An 18,185-nucleotide genomic window follows, 5' to 3' on the forward strand; every position below is an offset into this window, starting at 1 on the left:
CCAGGATTTTGGTTCCTCCTCCCAGGCTAGTTCAATGGGAGGGAGATCTGCTTTGAGTATCACAAAAGAGGGAGATGCCTGTTTCCTCAAGTTTGGAAATGCTGTGATAAGGCTAGGTTCTGGGTAGAGTTGAGGCCTTTCAGCAAACAGTGGCTTTTCCCTGAGGGGCTAGATTGTGAGAGACTCACAGAGCCCAGCCTGGAGCCACTCTCAGGGTTTCTGTTTACTGAATTTCAACTGATTGTCAAAGCTGCTAAAGGGAGGGGCAGCCTCTGGCTCTGTTTACTCAGTGAAGAGAGCCACTCCTGGGGCTGCCCCCCCCCCCCAGCTGGGTGACTTTTCCCTGGGTGGAGCTGAGTCTGGCAGGTCAGGTTAGGTTCTTGTGACCTGCTAAATGACTCTAGTTTTCTTCCAAGGCCTGAGCCAGAGCTAGAACTCAGCTGGGCCTTCAAAGATGGAGATCTCCAGTAGTGGGGGGAGGAGTGGCCTTCCCTCCTCTGATCCCTAGAAGGAGTGGGACGTCTGGCTTCTACTCACTTCGAGTCTTGGTTCCTGGATCATCTCTAGTCTGCAAACTGCAGGATGATGTCTGCTCCTTGTCGGTTCTTGCTGGTGTTGAGTAGAATCCTCTTGCCTACCGCGTCTGGCTCCTTCGTCCTGGACTCTCTGTGTTGCAGGTATTCTGGCTACGGCTGCAGCCGCCACCACCACTGCCACCGCAGCAGTGGCTGCTGGCAACTGCTCAGATAGGTCTCCTTGCCTGGATTTTCCCTCTCTGACCTAACTCTCTGTACTGTGATGGCACACTTGGTGTGATTCTCTGGCTTAGGACTGTTCACTGGAACCCTAAAACTGCTTTCTATGCAAAAGCTTGTTTAGCCTCCAGCTTCTCCTCCGCCATCTTCCCAGAACTCACCTGTTAAAATTTTCTGCAGCACTAAAAACGGGATGAGAATAAGGCTTACACTGATGAGACTAAAAATTCTAACTGCTTTTATACTATTTGTCCTCTCAATATATTACTAGACCATTCTCTAATCTTTACTAAGATGTCACATACTGTGAATATAAATCAAGAACTTGAACAAATCTGATAGATACCAAGGACTGAAAAGCTCTTGTCTCACTTCATTATGAAAGGAAGTAGAGAAGAATCACTTCTCTTGCAGAAAAGCTATTATGACTGAAACATTTTGAGACTTCTATTAACTTCTGGAAAAGAATTCATGGGTTAGTAATTATCTAGCACTTCATTCACCTGTTAACTGAAGACATACGCAGAATGCTAACAACCACTGTTGAAAATGTCCTAGTGAATTTAACAATCTCCACTAGAGACCTTATTAGAAGTTTGATACAGACTGGGAATTGGGAAACTTCTCTAATTGTAAATATGTATGTAATTTCTATGCAATGCTCAGTAGAACTTATTAGGAAATCCACAGGGTTTTTTTTCAGTAAGGCCACATTACTTTTTTTTTCAAATGAAAACAGTATTCACACAGTAATTACCAGTCCCAAGAGTCAACTTTGTCACCAACGTAAGATTTTTTCTCTGCCCTGGCACTAAACCAATCTGATTACACAGTCTAAATCCTCTTTTTCTATCAAGCTGAGGTTGACTCATTAAAGTAAGATGATTCTGGCAATGGTTCTCACTGAAATATTTTGGATTCATTTACTGTGTATTTTTATTTCCTAGCACTCAGCTAACTCCATACTCTATCCTTTACCCTCCTAGTATCGCAAGTCCTGGGTTCTCCAAAGGAACATAGTCAATATCCTATTATAAGAAAAAATGCATATTTTATTGATAGAAACCTGCATCACGAATTCATTAGTACCTGCATTTACTTACCTTCAGTCTCTCTGAACTAAAAATAGACAAGAAGCATGATAGAGACTTGATCTAGGAGAGGGAAATCTCAATATGTATCTCTATGAAGAGATCCATATGTAGTTGACTAGACAAGGAATCCAGGCTAATTCACAAATCTTCTTTGTCTCTGTGGTTTCATTTATAAAAGGCAAATGTCATGAGAATAAGAAATTAAATTCAGATATTTGTTGTGAATATCTAAAAGATTCATAACATACTAGTACAAATTATTTTAACACAGAACCTGGCACATAAAAGATCCCAGCTGCTGGGGGCTGGTGGTTCACACTTGTAATCAAGCTACTCAGGAGGCTGAGATCTGAGGACTCTAGTTTGAAGCCAGCCTGGGCAGAAAAGCCCCTAATGTTCTTCTCTCCAATTAACCAGCAAAAAGTGTTGTGGCTCAACTAGTAGAGTGCTAGTCTTGGTCAAAAACGCTCAGCAACAGCACCCAGGCCCTAAGTTCAAGCCTTGGTATTGACACAAAAAAGAAATTTCCAGTGACAGTAGCTAATATTTAAGGGGTAAACTGAAGTCTTCTTGAAATTTTATGCATATCTATAACAGACCAGAGATGATGATAGTAGCATGAGTCTAGTAAATGTACTAGAACATAAGGGATATTTCATTTTATTTAGTATTGAATGGTTTGGTCATTTTATAGCTGTGAAAGAATTTCTGTGTTGTCTTCTAGAGTATATGCTCTATTGTGGTGTGTGATTCTGAAGTTCATTATTGGACTTTTTATCTTTTTTTTGCAGGGGGGGGGGCGTCCAGTGGTGGGCCTGAACTCTGGGCTTGGGCGCTGTCCCTCAGCTGTTCAGCTCAAGGCTAGCGCTCTAGCACTTGAGCCACAGCACCACTTCTGGCTTTTTTTCCCCTGCTTATGTCGTGCTGAGGAATCGAACCCAGGGCCTCATGCATGCAAGGCAAACGCTCTACCACTGAGCCACCTTCCCAGCCCTGGATTTTTTATCTTAATAATCTATTGATGAGATTGGAGTATCACCCACTATTTTTCATTCAAGTCTATCTGTGCTTTTCTTTCCAGTAGTATTTTTTTTATTGTGGTGGATGCATTGACATTTAGAGAATATATGTCTATAACTTTCATAGCCTCTTGATGTGTTATTCTCTCTTAATATTTAAGGTATCTGAAAAATTTTGTCTGCAAGTATGCTATCTCATAAATAACGAATTTACTTGTTTGTGTGTGCCTTTTACTTGAAAAATATACTTAAACTTGATTACTTTAAACATATCTTTCCCAGTGAAATACATTTTATGCAAGGAACATTTGGATTTTGTTTTCAACCCAACCTGTCAGACATTATCTTTTGGCTTTTTGCTAGTTAATTTTAGAGAAGAACATTAGGGACTTTTCTGCCCAGGCTGGCTTCAAACTAGAGTTCTCAGATCTCAGCCTCCTGAGTAGCTTGATTACAGGTGTGAGCCACCAGCCCCCAGCAGCTAAGATCTTTTGATTAAGCTAATTATCAATTAGAGTTATTATTGTAATATTTATACTAATTCTTGTCAGGTTTTTTACTTTTTATTCTTTTTTCTCTTTATTCTTTGTGGAATTCTCATGGCTGTTTTTACCTTTCTCTTTCATGTGTATGATTACTACTGATGGAAGGTGTTTCCATGTGTTGTATCTTTTGATGAGCTGACAGTTGTCATGCATTCTCTCATTTTATTTAATATAGAAGGTTTTTATATTATTCTAATTATGAAGAATACTTTTCTAGGTACAGTAATCAATCATGGCAGTTTTTTTTCCTTCAGAGTTGAAAATCATTGTTCCATGCTCTCCAAACTTTTAGAGACTTTTACATGAATAATATTTTGTTCATTTACTAGATAAACCTTTTTTGAACTGAGCTTAAGTCTACACCAGCGTGGATGTCCTGTAGCAATGTTATCTCCAGGTCAACATCAATAAATAGAATTTTATATCTATTTAAACATAAAAACTACATTATTAATATAATGCACCTAAAAGGAAACTAACAGAAATACAAATTGTCGAATAATGAATCATAATTTGGATCTTAAAAATTAGAAGAGGATCACAGTAGAACAATAGCTATGTACATATGACCATATAAGATGATGCTAAGCAAAATGAACTCCAAGATATAGAAACAAGAGATTTTTCTTTGTTGCTGTTGTTTTTAATGTACTATGTGATTTCTTTTTTGTGTTTTATTTTTCCTATGGTTTATCCCCTGTTGTTACTGTATTTGATTTTGGTACCCTTAGTATTGTATATACATTTATCTGAATTAGGCAAGGGAAGGAGAACAAAAAAATGGTGAGACAAAGGACAAAGGGAGAACCAATATGACAATGACACTCATAAGACAATACATTGGAAATAAACTGTACCACTTGGGGGGCAGGATTGGGGAAGAAGGGAAAGTGGGAGAAAAAAAGGGAGGGGGTAACAAGTTTGATAAGACATTTGGAATTGTATCTTCTTTGTAATACTATTTCATTATAAAATTTTTGAAAAAACTCAACTAACTTATGTCTCTTCCTCCTCCTAAGTATAATTTGATTTTTTAAGCAACCATACCTTTCCCCTTAATTTTGCTGATTCTTCAGCTTATAATGAATTGCCACTTATTTCTGCCTCATAAAATTTAATTCAACTTTCAAAAATCATTTAAAAATGTCATTTTTGGTAATACCAGTTGTCTCTGTGATGGAAAGTGCATTTATTTTTCACTTTATTTTAAAGTTATTTTAACTAGCATATAACTTCATCAGGAAACATCAATGAGGTATTGTGTGTAATATTTCAATACATGTGTACATTTCATAAACCTTAAATAAAGTATACCTATCTTCTCAAACATATTTTTTAAAATTTTATTTTATTGTAAAGATGCTGTATAGTGGGGTTACGATTACATGAGTAAGGTAATGAGTACAGTTGTTGAGCATTATTACCCCCTCCTTTATTGTTCTCCCACTATCCTCAAACACGTTTTATATCTATGTAAATACTTTCAAAATTTTTCTAGCTTTAAAATTTTTATAGTACATCATTGTTTTATATAATTGCTCTACTCTGCAATACCACTCTAGAACTTGTTCTTATCTGAAGCAGTTCTTTTTTTTTTTTAAATTTTATTTGTGAACATACTGTACAGAGGGGTTACAATTACATGGGCAGGATAATGCATACATTTCTTACCAAGCATTGCAGCCTCCTCCTTTGTTTACCCTTCACCTCCCTTCCCAGCCTCTCCTCCCCACCCAAACCTTCCCTCCCTCCCCCCCCACCGACATTGTAAAGCTCGTTTTTGACATGACAATTTGTGCTTCTCATTGTTGCAACAGGTCCACCTGAATCCTTAAACGACTTGTTTGTCCCCATCTCCTCCACAAGTTATACTGACATCAAATATATTGAAAGCGGGGTTATACTGTGGGGGAGGGACATACAAAGCAACAAAGAAATAATCTTATAAATGCGTTAGAAACACATGCATGAAAAAAAAAACATTAAAATACCTATCTAAGGGTTCATTTTCCTAACATCACCTTATCTGACCTTTTCCGCTTGACTCATACATATACTAGATATTGCAAATAAGGGAAACCATGGGACCTGTGTTTCTTTGGGCCTGGCTTACTTCACTTAATATAATTTTTTCCAAGTTTTTCCATTTCCTAACAAATGGGGCAATGTCATTCTTTCTGATGGAGGCATAGAATTCCATTGTGTATATATACCATATTTTCTTGATCCATTCATCTACTGAAGGGCGTCTGGTTCCATATCTTAGCTATGGTAAATAATGCTGCAATAAACATAGTTGTGCTGGTAGCTTTAGTGTGGTTTTGTTTGTAAACATTTGGGAAGATGCCCAAAAGTGGGATTGTTGGGTCATAGGGGAGCTCTATGTGAAGTCTTTTGAGGAACCTCCATACTGCTTTCCAAAGTGGTTGAACAAGTTTACATTCCCACCAACAATGAAGTAAGGTTCCCTTCTGTCCACATCCCCTCCAGCATCTGTTGTTGTTAGAGTTCTTGATTTTTGCCATTCTAACTGGAGTGAGGTGGTATCTCAATGTTGCTTTGATTTGCATTTCTTTTATGGCTAGGGATGTTGAGCATTTCTTCATGTGTCTATTGGCCATCCTTCTTTTCTCTTCAGAGAAGTTTCTCTTTAAGTCTTTAGCCCACTTATTTATTGGGCAGTTGTTTCTTTGAGGATTTGTTGTTGGGGGATTTAATTTTTTGAGTTCCAAGTATATTTTAGATATGAGACCCTTGTCCGTTGTATGGCTAGTAAAGATCTTCTCCCAATCCGTGGGCTTTCTATTGATCTTGCTAGCTATGTCGTTTGCCATGCAGAAGCTCTGCAACTTTATGCAATCCCATTTGTCCAACCTTTCTTTGATTTGTTGTGTTTCCGGGTCTCTATTCAGAAAATTTCGGCCTGAGCCAAGGAGACCTAGGGTTTCTCCTATTCCATCCTGTAATGTTGAAACAGTTCTTATCAGGCTATGCTTCCCTATCCACCCTTCATTCCTATGTTCCCAATTTCTTTCTTTCTTTTTTTTTTTTGTTGGTCGTGGGGCTTGAACTCTGGGCCTGAGCGCTGTCCTTCAGCTCTTCAGCTCAGGGCAAGCATTCTACCATTTGAGCTACAGCGCCACTTCCGGTTTTCTGGTGGTTTATTGGAGATACAGAGTTTTGCAGACTTTCCTATCCAGGCTGGCTTTGAACCACAATCCTCACATCTCAGCCTCCTGAGTAGCTAGGATTACAGGCGTGAGCCACCAGCGCACGTCTTATGTTCCCAATTTCTTGTAATCATCATGATGCTCTCAATTTCTATGAACTGAACAGCATTAAATTCCAAAAAAGTGAGATCAGGTAAAACTTCTATGGCTAACTTTCTTTACTTAACATAATGTAAGGTTATGTTATTAATACTTAATTAAATCTAAGCTACTCCCATTACAGTTGTATTATATACTATACGCATATAGCTACTTTATGTATAGTTGTATATAAGGAACTTTTACCTTCTAAATTGGGAGCTACATGGGAGAAGACATTATTTCCCACCTACCTGTGCAGTTTTTGCTCATCCCTTCTACTATGGACTCTTTTGTGCAATGTCTAATTCAATGGATTGTCTGCTTAATATTCCAAAAATGTTGCATTTATTTAAATTTCAGTATCTGTGACCAATCTAATTAACATCCACAGAAGACCTATATTATCAGAAACTGAGAGAATTGCCTTCTGTTAAGCCAAAAAGAAAATTAGTCTATTAGAGGACAAATGAAACTTTACCATGGATGTATATTCAAATGAAGCTGATCAAGAGCTTTTCCTAGAATAGAGACTGAAATTACTTGGTACATTAAAATGTGTGCATATCTTAAAAAAGGGATTCAGGCTTTATACAAAGACTGAAAGGCAGATTAGGACAAAGAGCGCATTTCAGATGAACATTCATTTCTACATAAATATTCAAGACCAAAATCCAGTGCATGAAGAAGTACAGAGGTGATGGGAATGTCTCCAGAGATGGATTTTTACCTGTGAATGGGAGAAAATTAAGACATAAGTGGTATTGACTTAATCTACAAACCCTTGGAATACTAATGTAAAATTTGTGAAGACTAATGAGGAGCTAAAAACTTTTCTAGTGCATAAAATCATAGCTATACAAGAGAAAAGATGGATATGGGAGACCAACGGAAAGTTATCTTATGATTATGTCATTAGTAATTGTAATGGTTTTATACATGTGTACATAATTCTAAACTCATAGTTTTATATATTTAGTATTCAAAGCCTTTGGCATGCCAATCATACTTCAAAAAAGTTCTTTTCAGTTATTTTCTGATATTTAAGTGGACCTAAAGAACACAGTGCTGGAATTGTTTCAAAGAATAAATCTGCAGGATTATTATCACATTCATTATAGGTATAGATGCAACCACTTATCCACAAATCTGAATTTTTTTCCAAATAGGCTTAATTCCTACTTAAAATGATTAATGCAGAACTTGCTTTTCTATCCAAGATTATTTTGCAGTTTTCAAAATTGGGAGGTAGGATCACATGGTTGAAAAAAACAAGACTGATGGCTTTTAAGTGGACTTCAGTGATGGCAATTTGACTTTACCTCAGAATCTCAAAATGTGTCTATAATTAATCTTGTCTGGTTTACTGCTGTTTGGGGGGTCATGCTTCTCGGATTATAATCTCTACATAGCCAGGTGTTGGTGACTCATGCCTGTAATCCTAGCTAATCAGGAGGCTGAGATCTGATGATCATGGTTCAAAGCCAGCCCAGGCAGTAAAGTCAATGAGACTCTTATCTCCGATTAACCACCAGAAAGCTGGAAGTGGTGCTGTGGCTCAAATGGTAGCGTACTCACTTTGAGTTGAAGAGCTCAGGGACAGTGCTCAAGCTCAAAGTTCAAACTCCATAACTGAAAAAAAAAAAGGAAAAGAAATCTCTACATAAATATTCTGATGTCAATGCCAAGGGAATCCCTTTAGATTCAATGAAAAACTTTAATTTTGGCCTATAGTTACCATATTATTGTCACTGATTTATAAGTACAGACATTTTTCTGAATTTTCAAAATATGTTCCCCAAAGTTTTAAAGACAAAAAATCTTTCTTCTTACTGTCTCTAAAACAAAGGACATTAGTTGGTTAATCAATTCTATAAGATGTTTGATCAGTGAATTCAGAACATAAGGATTGATTTCTAATATATTTGTAAGCACTGAGAAAAATATATACCTCTAAAATACTTTAATACATTTATTGCTTAGCTACTTTTTTGTCCCTAAATTAAAGCCATATGGATAGAAATAATGCAACCCTAAGTGATCATTCTGAATATCAGCAAATGCAGAGGTAAATTCATAAAGTAGCTGTTCTAAAAAACAACTCTAGACTTAAGTCAGGTTGACTTGTGATTCGCCTAAGTTATTAAATTTTGTATTAGTGAAGAGAAAAATGAATTTTTATTTATTATGTTCTGATTCAGTATCATTCAAGCCAAGTAGTAACTGTTAGAAACTATTTCTGTGGAATTACCATCCTATGATGTTACAATGATCAAAAGCAGTATGTTTTATATTTCTACAAATATGTTTCCAAACTATTATAATGCCAGGGAATATTTAAAAATTGTTATAGATACAGGAACTGATGACTCATGTCTGTACTCCTATCTATTTAGAAAGCTGAGATCTGAGGATTTTGGTTCTAAGCAGGAAGGCAATTGTGAGACCTTTGTTCCCAATTTACCACCAAAATTCCCAAATTGGAGCTATGGCATACGTGGTAGAGTTATAACCGTGAGAAAAAACAAAAACAAAAACCTCAAAGATAGTTCCCAGGCCATGAGTTCACAATTCAGGACCTGCAAAAAATTGTAGCTCTAAAATACAAAGGCAAGCAACTAAAATACAAAGGCAAATTATGGCAATTTTTTAGCTTGAATGAAGTTAGAACCAGTGTAGAAGTATCTGACCATATAACAATGAATTCCCCCTCCCTCATATATTTAATAAATGCTAATTGTGAAAAAAGAAGGGGAAATTTATTTTATTCATTTAACTATCTAATAATAAAACTAAAGATAATATCATACCATAGGAGTGAATAGAACAAAAAACTATGTTAAGGTCGGTCTCTACAAGAATTAGAAGCAGAAAATACTAATAAAACTAATTTGAAAACAATGCCCTTTGTATAACTACTCTGACTCCTCCAAAATTGCATAATTGAAATATTCTGAAATCATAGGCATTAGCAGTTTTGGAAGAAAAATCATATTTATCATTCTTTAAAAACATATATCATTTCTAAAGTTGAAATATTGTTATAATTACTAAATATTGTTATAATTGCTAAACTATATTACATCTATAATTAATTTGAATGATATTGAACTCTAATAAATGTAGTAGATTGGAAATAAGTGAGTCAAAAAATTTAAATGACCAAGTAAATAAAAAATGTCCATGGAAATCAGCAAAAAAAGACTGATTTCTACAAAAGATTTAAGGAAATATATAGGCTGGTATTCATCAGAAGGAATAAGCACACTGTGGGTGGAGACTTTAATACCAAGTTTCCTAATGTCTGATATAAATACAAGACTTAAAACTAGCCACAGCTCTATTATGGTATATGGATAACTAAATGTTAAAGCCTTGAGATATTTGTCAGAGAAAACTGGATATGATTTAGATTATGTAAAAATGAAAGTGAAAATATTTTAATGTGATAATTAAACACTAGCAAATCATTCATTTTTAGCCTATCATTTTGTAAAATATCCCTTAGTTAATTTTATATAGAAAAGTCTACTAAGTGGTTGGAGCATTAGATCATGATTTCAAGTCCAGCTCAAAATCTTACTTTGTCACGTTAACAAAATTATATCATAGCTCCACCAAACTTAGATACTTAGAGGTATTCTTCACAAAGAAAATCAAGAATATGATGTTGCAGAGAAAATGCTCCTTACCAGAGAACCAGATAAATATAGTAAGAACAGAGGAGGCACAGCCCCTAAGAAGGTAGATAACATGGCAGGCATTATAAGATAAATCAGTCCTAACCCTCAATATCAATGGACTTAACCCTTCAATTAAAAGACAGAGTAACTAATTAGCTCAAAAAGAAAGACCTGTCTGTCCGTTGTTCACAACAGACATATCTTGCCAACAAAAGCAGACACATTTTCAAAGTGAAAGTTTGGAATAAAATCTTTCTGGCAACTGACCCAAGTAAACAGACAAAATAGACTTCAATCAAAATTAATGAAGAGAGACAAAGAAGGTCATTACATAGTAATAAAGTGAACTCTACTACAGGATGATATGATAATTCTATATATCCATGAACCAAACACTGAAGCACCCAACTTTAGCAAACACATATTACTTGACTTTAAAATACACATTGTTCAAAACACATTGATCGTTGGCAACTTCAACACATCGTCACTTCTGAATAGATCATCCAGGCAAAAATTCACCAAAGAAACTCAGACTTAATAACAACACGAAACAACTGGACTTAACAGATATCTACAGACTATTTCATGCAATAGCATCAGAATATACATTCTTCTCAACAGCCTATTGCACATTCTCCAAAATAGATCATGTTAGGTCAGAAATCACATGTGTGAAAAATTTTAAAAAATGGAAATTATTCTTGCATTCTTTCAATTCACAATGGAATAAAATTAGAGCTCAACAGCAAAAGCCAGAAACTCGCTAACTCATGGAGACTGAACAGCTCATTGATGAATGATCAGTGAGTCATTGAGGAGATTAAAAGGGAAATTCAAACATTTAGGGAATTTAATAAAAATGAATATAAAAAGACCCACTCTTCTGGGACACAGAAAAAGCAGCACACAAAGGACAATTTATAGCTCTAAATGCCTAAATCAACAAATTAGAGAAAAGTCAAACCAACACTTCATGTACCTCATGCTCCTTCAAAAACAAGAACAAGGGCTGGGAAGGTGGCTCAGTGGTAGGGCGCTTGCCTTGCATGCATGAGGCCCTGGGTTCGATTCCTCAGCACCACATAAGCAAAAAGAAAAAAGCCGGAAGTGGCGCTGTGGCTCAAGTGGTAGAGCACTAGCCTTGAGCTGAAGAGCTGAGGGACAGCGCCCAGGCCCTGAGTTCAGGCCCCACGACCAGACCCCCCACCCCCCCAAAAAACAAACAAACCAAGAACAAGCCAGGCACCGTGGCTCACACCTGCAATCTTAGCTACTCAGTTTGCTGAATCGTGGCTCAAAGCTAGCCCGGGCAGAAAAGTCTGTGAGACTCCTCCAGTAAACACCAGAAAACCAGAAGTGGCAGTGTGCCTCAAATGGTAGAGCATTAGCTTTGAGCTGAAGAGCTGAGGAAGAGGGCATAAGCCCAGAATTCAAGCCCCGTAACAGAACCAAAAACAAAAACAAAACAAAACAAACCAACAAAAAAACAAGAACAAGCCCAAACCCTAAACCAATAGACAGAAATAATGAAAATTAAATAAATAAGTAAATTAGAGAATTTAAAAATCAGAGAAAGAATAAACAAAACAAAGAAAGAGGGAACAGCTAACACTAAGCAAAAGGAAAGAAATGTACATCTCACCCTATGTGGAGGAAATAGTATTGTCAAAGTTTATAAAAGTTACAATTTATAGACCAATATAATGACAATTTGCCTTGTGAAGATTAAAATGTGTTTGTGACTTTAAGCATTACTATCCTATAATACTGTAAAATTTGTGAAATGTATGTGATCACTTAATTTTAATAAAAAATTATTTTAAAAAATATCCCAAGAGTTGCTTCTTTGAAAAAATTAACAAAATTGACAGACCCTTTAACATTTTAACTAAGGATGCCGCCGCCATTGGCATGAACAGCGTCGGGGAGGCTTGCACCAACATGAAGCTCAAGTACAACCAGTGCTTCAACAGCTGGTTTGCCAAGAAGTTCCTCAAAGGGGACGGTTCCAGGGACCCTCGTACTGATCTCTTCAAGCATTACCAGCACTGTGTTCAGAAAACAATAAAAGAGAAAGAGATTCCGATTGAAGGACTGGAGTTCATGGGCCATGGCAAAGAAAAGCCAGAAAATTCTTCTTGACCTTGCTTGTCACCTTGAAAATGGATTCCTCATATCAGGAAATTAAGAGGACTCTGGAATTTATCAGCTTAAGGCTATGAAGTTTGCAGTGCGATTTAATGAGATTTTTTAATGTGTAGAAGATGCTGCTTTGAGATGATTTCTCACTTGCTTTTGCATCTTGCTGGAATTCTGTGTGGTAAAGTAAACAGTTTCTTGGGATTATGGTTGCAATGGTCTGGAATCAACTTCAAATATGCCTTCTGGGCAAATTATGATAAGTTAGTCAAGGAGATCCGGGCTCCTTGACCTTCTGATTTCTGCTGCAAAGACGTTGCAAACGCAGTATGGGGGTCCTTGTTCATGAAAGCAGTCAGGACCTTTTTGTTTCTTCAGGGATCTGATGCTTTGAAAAGGGATCCAAGCATACATTTCTATCAATACTTGTGAGCATGGATTTACTTCTACATAATATTTAAGATTGCTAATGGCTGGGGTTAACAAAGAGCAAGACAACATTTGACAGCTTAGCAAGAGCTATCTGATTTAAGATGTGAATGCTTCAAGCCCACTGAAATGAATAGTGTCTCAGAATTCACAGGAAAAATTGAATTATGATACTTGGAATGACTACAGAAGAACCTAAATTACAAAGATTTCCTTAATGGCTTCCATCCGAATTAAGTCAACCTGCATTATAAACAGGCAAAATGCATCTGCTTAATTGTGGGAGATGGGTGCTTTGGTTCATTTTTTTTTTTTTTTGCCTAGCCTACCCTATGTCTACACTCATCAAGATGAAAAATTCGAACATTAAGTTTTCATCATTTGCCCCTATTACCCAGTACACTTTATGGTACATCTAGTACCTTGTTAACGTGGTGTCACACACATACACTGCAGAGAGCTTTATCTTTTATAACTTAAAAGGTGAAGATTTATCTAAGTGTAGTACAGAGTAGCAGTTAGAAAACCTGGTGGTGACACATAGTGTGATCCCATGTACTCAGGAGAAAGATGCAAGAGGATCAAGAATTTAAGGTCAACCTTGGTAAAGTTACCTAGACCTTATCTCAGAAAACAAGGGTTGGGGGACTCAAGGCCTTGGGTTCAATCTTCAGCACTGAAGAAGCAAAAAAATCTAAATATTCTTTCCATAGTAAGTCTATATGAATTATCTAAAATTTTCCATTGTTCTGGTACCAAAACAATGCTAGAATCAAGTGAGCATTTACATACTTTAGAATGTCATGTAATACCCATAAACTGCCTATCTTAATGATGTACTAAGAAATATTTGTATTCTCTCAAACCTTATTACAAGACTGTCTTATTAAGCTCTGAAAATAAACTATAAGCCAAAAAGTTTTTAACTAAAAAAGAAAAAGAAAATACCCAAATTAATAAAATTAGAGATGGAAATGGGAACATAACAGAAATATGTAAGATTCAGAGTATTATTAATGAATACTTCACAATATAAATCTAATTCTCACTACTGCTATAGTCCTAATATCATATTCCTATATCCTTTTCATTATATTCAAAATGAAATCCAAAGTGGGAAGAGGCAAAGCCTTATCTACTATTGCATCCCACTTCTTCTCTGTGTCAATATTCTATGGTTCTCTGTTCTTTATGTGTACAAGACCAAATTCAATTAGTGAAGTGGATAAAGATATTTGCATTGCCATTTTTTATAGTTTAATAATCTTGTTATTAAGTTCTTTTATCTATAGTCTAAGAAATTAGAAGTAATAAAGAGAAAATCGTTCAACATTCTGAAACAAATACCTCCCTTGGAAAAATGATTTTAATTGATAATAATTTTCTCCAAATACTACAGGAAATGGAAAATTAGAGAATGCTAATTTATAATCAAGATATTAAAATTTTCAGATCAAATCAGTGTGATATTCTGCTAGAAATACAACAAAATGTTATTTATCAACATAAATCAGGAGTGAGCTGAATGTGCTGAAATATTCATTAATCAAAATGATCTCTGTGATATGGAAGAAAGAAGATGTTTTGTGGTTGTTTTGTTTTTCTTTTTCCTTCTTTTTTGTTAGTATACTGTTTGCAGTTATTACTCTTTCTTTTTTTTCCTCTCCTCTGGTTTGTTCCCTGTGGTCACTGTTTCTGTTTTCAGTACCCTTTTTCTTGTATATAAGTTTATCTGACTTGAGGAAGAGAAGGGGAATCACTGAAATGGTGGGACAAAGGGTGAACCAATGCAACAACAATACTCACTGGACACCATGTTGGAAATGAACTTTACAACTTGGAAGGGAGTTGGGGGGAAAAAGTGGGAGAAAATGAGGGAGGGAGTAACACTGCTCAGAAAGAAATGTACTCATTGCCTTACATATGTAATGTCACCACTCTGTACAACACCTTTACAATAAAATAAAATTAAAAAAATAAAGAAAGAAAATTTTGACTTATGCCAACAAGCTCTACCCCTTCTGCTACAGTATGATGGTTTCCAGGCTTACATTGAGGTCTTTGATCCATTTGAATTGATGCTGTTGAAAAGGGATATATGAAGTTCTGCTTTTAGTTTTCTGCATGTAGATATCTAGGTTTTCAGGCCTACGACAGTGTCAGTACCAAGCTTTTTTCATTCCTATAGCTTTTTAATAGAGTTTGAAGTTAGATATCCCACAGAATGGGAGAAGATTTGATCAGCTATATATCAGACAAGAGTGTAATATCCAGAAGATACTCTGAGCTCAAAAAATTAACCCTGAAACATAGGTCCCATGGTTTCCCTTATTTGCAATATCTAGTATAGGTATGAGTCAAGCAGAAAAAGTCAGAGAATGTGATGTTAGGAAAACGAACCCTCAAATATGTATTTTAATGTTTTTGTTTCTTTCATGCATGTGTTTCTAACGCATTTGTAACCCCCGCTTTCACTATATTTGATGTCAGTATAACATGTGGAGGAGATGGGGACAAACAAGTCGTTTAAGGATTCAGGTGGACCTGTTGCAACAATGAGAAGTACAAAATGTCATGTCAAAACCGGCTTTACAATGTCGGTGTGGGGGGGGGGAGGGGGGTATGATTGGGTGGGAGGGAGGGGGGAGGCTGGGAAGGGAGGTGAAGGGTAAACAAAGGAGGAGGCTGCAATGCTTGGTAAGAAATGTATGCATTATCTTGCCCATGTAATTGTAACCCCTCTGTACAGTATGTTCTCAAATAAAATAAAATAAAATTAAAAAAAAATTAACCCTGAAAAAAAATACTCAAAGACACAACAATCAAATAGATAAAAGGGCTAATGACATAAAAAGTGACTATTCAGAAGAAGTAAAAAAAAATGCCCAATAGATACATGAAAAAAGTTCCATATCTCTGGCCAAAAAGGAAATACGAATCAAAACAACATTGAGATTACTCCCTCACCCCAGTTAGAATTGCCATTATCAAGGAAAGAAACAGCAATAAACGCTGGCTTGGATGTGGCCAAAGAGGAACTCTAATACACTGTTGGTGGGAAAGTAAGTTTAGTCAACCACTCTGGAAAGCAATATGGAGGTTTCTCAAAAAATTAAATGTAGAACTACCCAATTACCTAGCAATCCCACTCCTGAGCATTGATGCAATAGAAGATAAATAAGGCTACAGTTAAGTCACCAACCACAACCATGTTCACTGCTGCACTATTCACCATAGGCAAGAAAAGAAATCAGCCCAAATGCCTGTCAGTTGACAAGTGGATCAAAGAAATGTGGTATATGTTCACTATTGAAATTTATCTTATCACAAAGAATGATATTGTACCATTTATAAGGAAATAGAAAGACTTGGAAAAATTAGACTAAGTGAAATAAGCCAGATCCAGAAAAACAAAGGTTGCATTATTTCCCTTATTTGTTGTAGACAAATTTTTATGGAGAGTTCAAATAGTATAATCTTTTGGGAAGACTAGGTTTAAGTGCAACAAAATCATCACCAGGAATGGATATATCAAAGGGAGGTGGGGGCAAAAGGAGAGTGCAGAGAAGTAAAATTCTGAAGATCTATGAACTGATTGCTGACTTTCAGCTATTTAATACAGATTATACAATCAGGTATGACCTACAAGCAACAATTGGTGAAATGAAAATTGTGTTATAAAGGCAAATAAGTACCATGTCAGTTGAGAGGAGGAAAAATCAACTCAGTTTCAAATACAAGGACAAGTTATTATGGATGACTTCATATATCATTTCAAAGGTGAGCAGAATTGAAATTGAGAAAGTGAAAGAAGTTATTAATTGAAAATAATTTACTATCAACTTTATTAACCAAAACAGGAGGAACCTTGGAGTTCTGTACCTGGCATGGTTCTTGAGAGTCATAGGAAGAATCAAGAGAGATTCAGAAAGAGTATGGAGCACCTAAAATTTCAAAAGAAGGAAATGAATCTGATTTGAAGACTAATGTCATACTATTATGAATATGTGAGCATAAAATATTATTTTCTCACTTATTGGATAATGAACAGAAATCTCAGCAGTTGGTATATACAACAAAATACAACTACTACAAATAATTAATATTACTACTACTGCTACTACTACTACTAATCATAATAATCTGGAGGAGACTACATCCTCATCCTGACCACCTCCACCGTGGAGAAAGTAGACTGAACTTTTGCCCAACTCAATCACACGCAGATGATTCCTGGTGAAAGACTGCTTTGTATCTGACAAACCTAAGACTTTGGTTGTAAGACATTCTTTCCATGGGGCATAGGTTTGTAAACCTTCCCCTGCCTGACCTGGGAAAAGAAAATTCACAAAGTCCCCTGAAGCCAAATTTAATGGCTGGCAACTTCTTAAATTACAGGCAAGAATAGCCCAGGCAAAAATTCAGCTCTCCTACAGAGAAATCAATGATTTGATCTCATGTACATAAGAAAAAAAGGGGGAATGAAGTAGGGAGGTCAGGTCTGGCTGGTGCCATATTGACCACATGATGGATGGTAGGGTCTGGCACCTTGTTTTCATGTTGGGGCAAGGAAAAAACCCTCACCTCCCAAGTGAAGGTCATGCCCGGATCTCTAGAGGCAGGTGAGGGCACTTGGCTGATAAGGTTACTGTACTTGTCAGTACTTGCCTGGGACTGGGAATTTCCTGTGGACCTGCGCCCTGTGTTGACCCTATTTAGGCCTGGACCAGCACAAGTCATTAAGCCATGCCATGGGTGTCTCTTTGATTGTGTCCTCTGTCCTGTCTTCTGGCTCATCTCCAGTCATCATGGTTTCCCAATTCAGCTTTCCATCAGAGCTGAACTGGCTTGTTGATATTGTTTTTATTCTTTCTTTCTTCTCTGGTCTGTTTCCTAACCATATATGGGGGCTATAGGCCTTTTAACAACTGGCTGCCTGCAGCCTGCTAACGGTATAATAAAGACTCCAATATTCCATCTTCCAAAAAATAATACTAACAAATATATTAACAGAAATTTGGTAAATTCAGGGAGAACACAGTTTAGTTCTTTTATTATGTTCTTTTTTTTTTTTTTTAACAATTTACTCCTTTTTTAATTTAAATTAAACTTTTATTGTAACATGATGCACAAAGGGGTTACAGTTACATAAGTCAGGTAATGAGTACATTTCTTTTTGAACCTGATACCCCATCCTTCATTTTCTCCCA

General features: G+C 36.3%; 1 protein-coding gene across 1 annotated transcript; it reads left to right on the forward strand.

Moving 5' to 3' along the window:
* The first annotated feature begins 12,318 nt into the window (after positions 1–12,318).
* LOC122105690 (TP53-regulated inhibitor of apoptosis 1-like) lies at positions 12,319–12,649 on the forward strand. Its single transcript, XM_042677019.1, has one exon. It carries the CDS (start codon positions 12,319–12,321, stop codon positions 12,547–12,549), a length of 231 nt encoding a protein of 76 aa, XP_042532953.1. The 3' UTR covers positions 12,550–12,649.
* Positions 12,650–18,185: the final 5,536 nt, after the last annotated feature.

The sequence above is a fragment of the Dipodomys spectabilis genome, unplaced genomic scaffold (assembly GCF_019054845.1).
Source record: "Dipodomys spectabilis isolate Male_0828 unplaced genomic scaffold, ASM1905484v1 ptg000032l, whole genome shotgun sequence".
NCBI classification, from domain to species: domain Eukaryota; kingdom Metazoa; phylum Chordata; class Mammalia; order Rodentia; family Heteromyidae; genus Dipodomys; species Dipodomys spectabilis.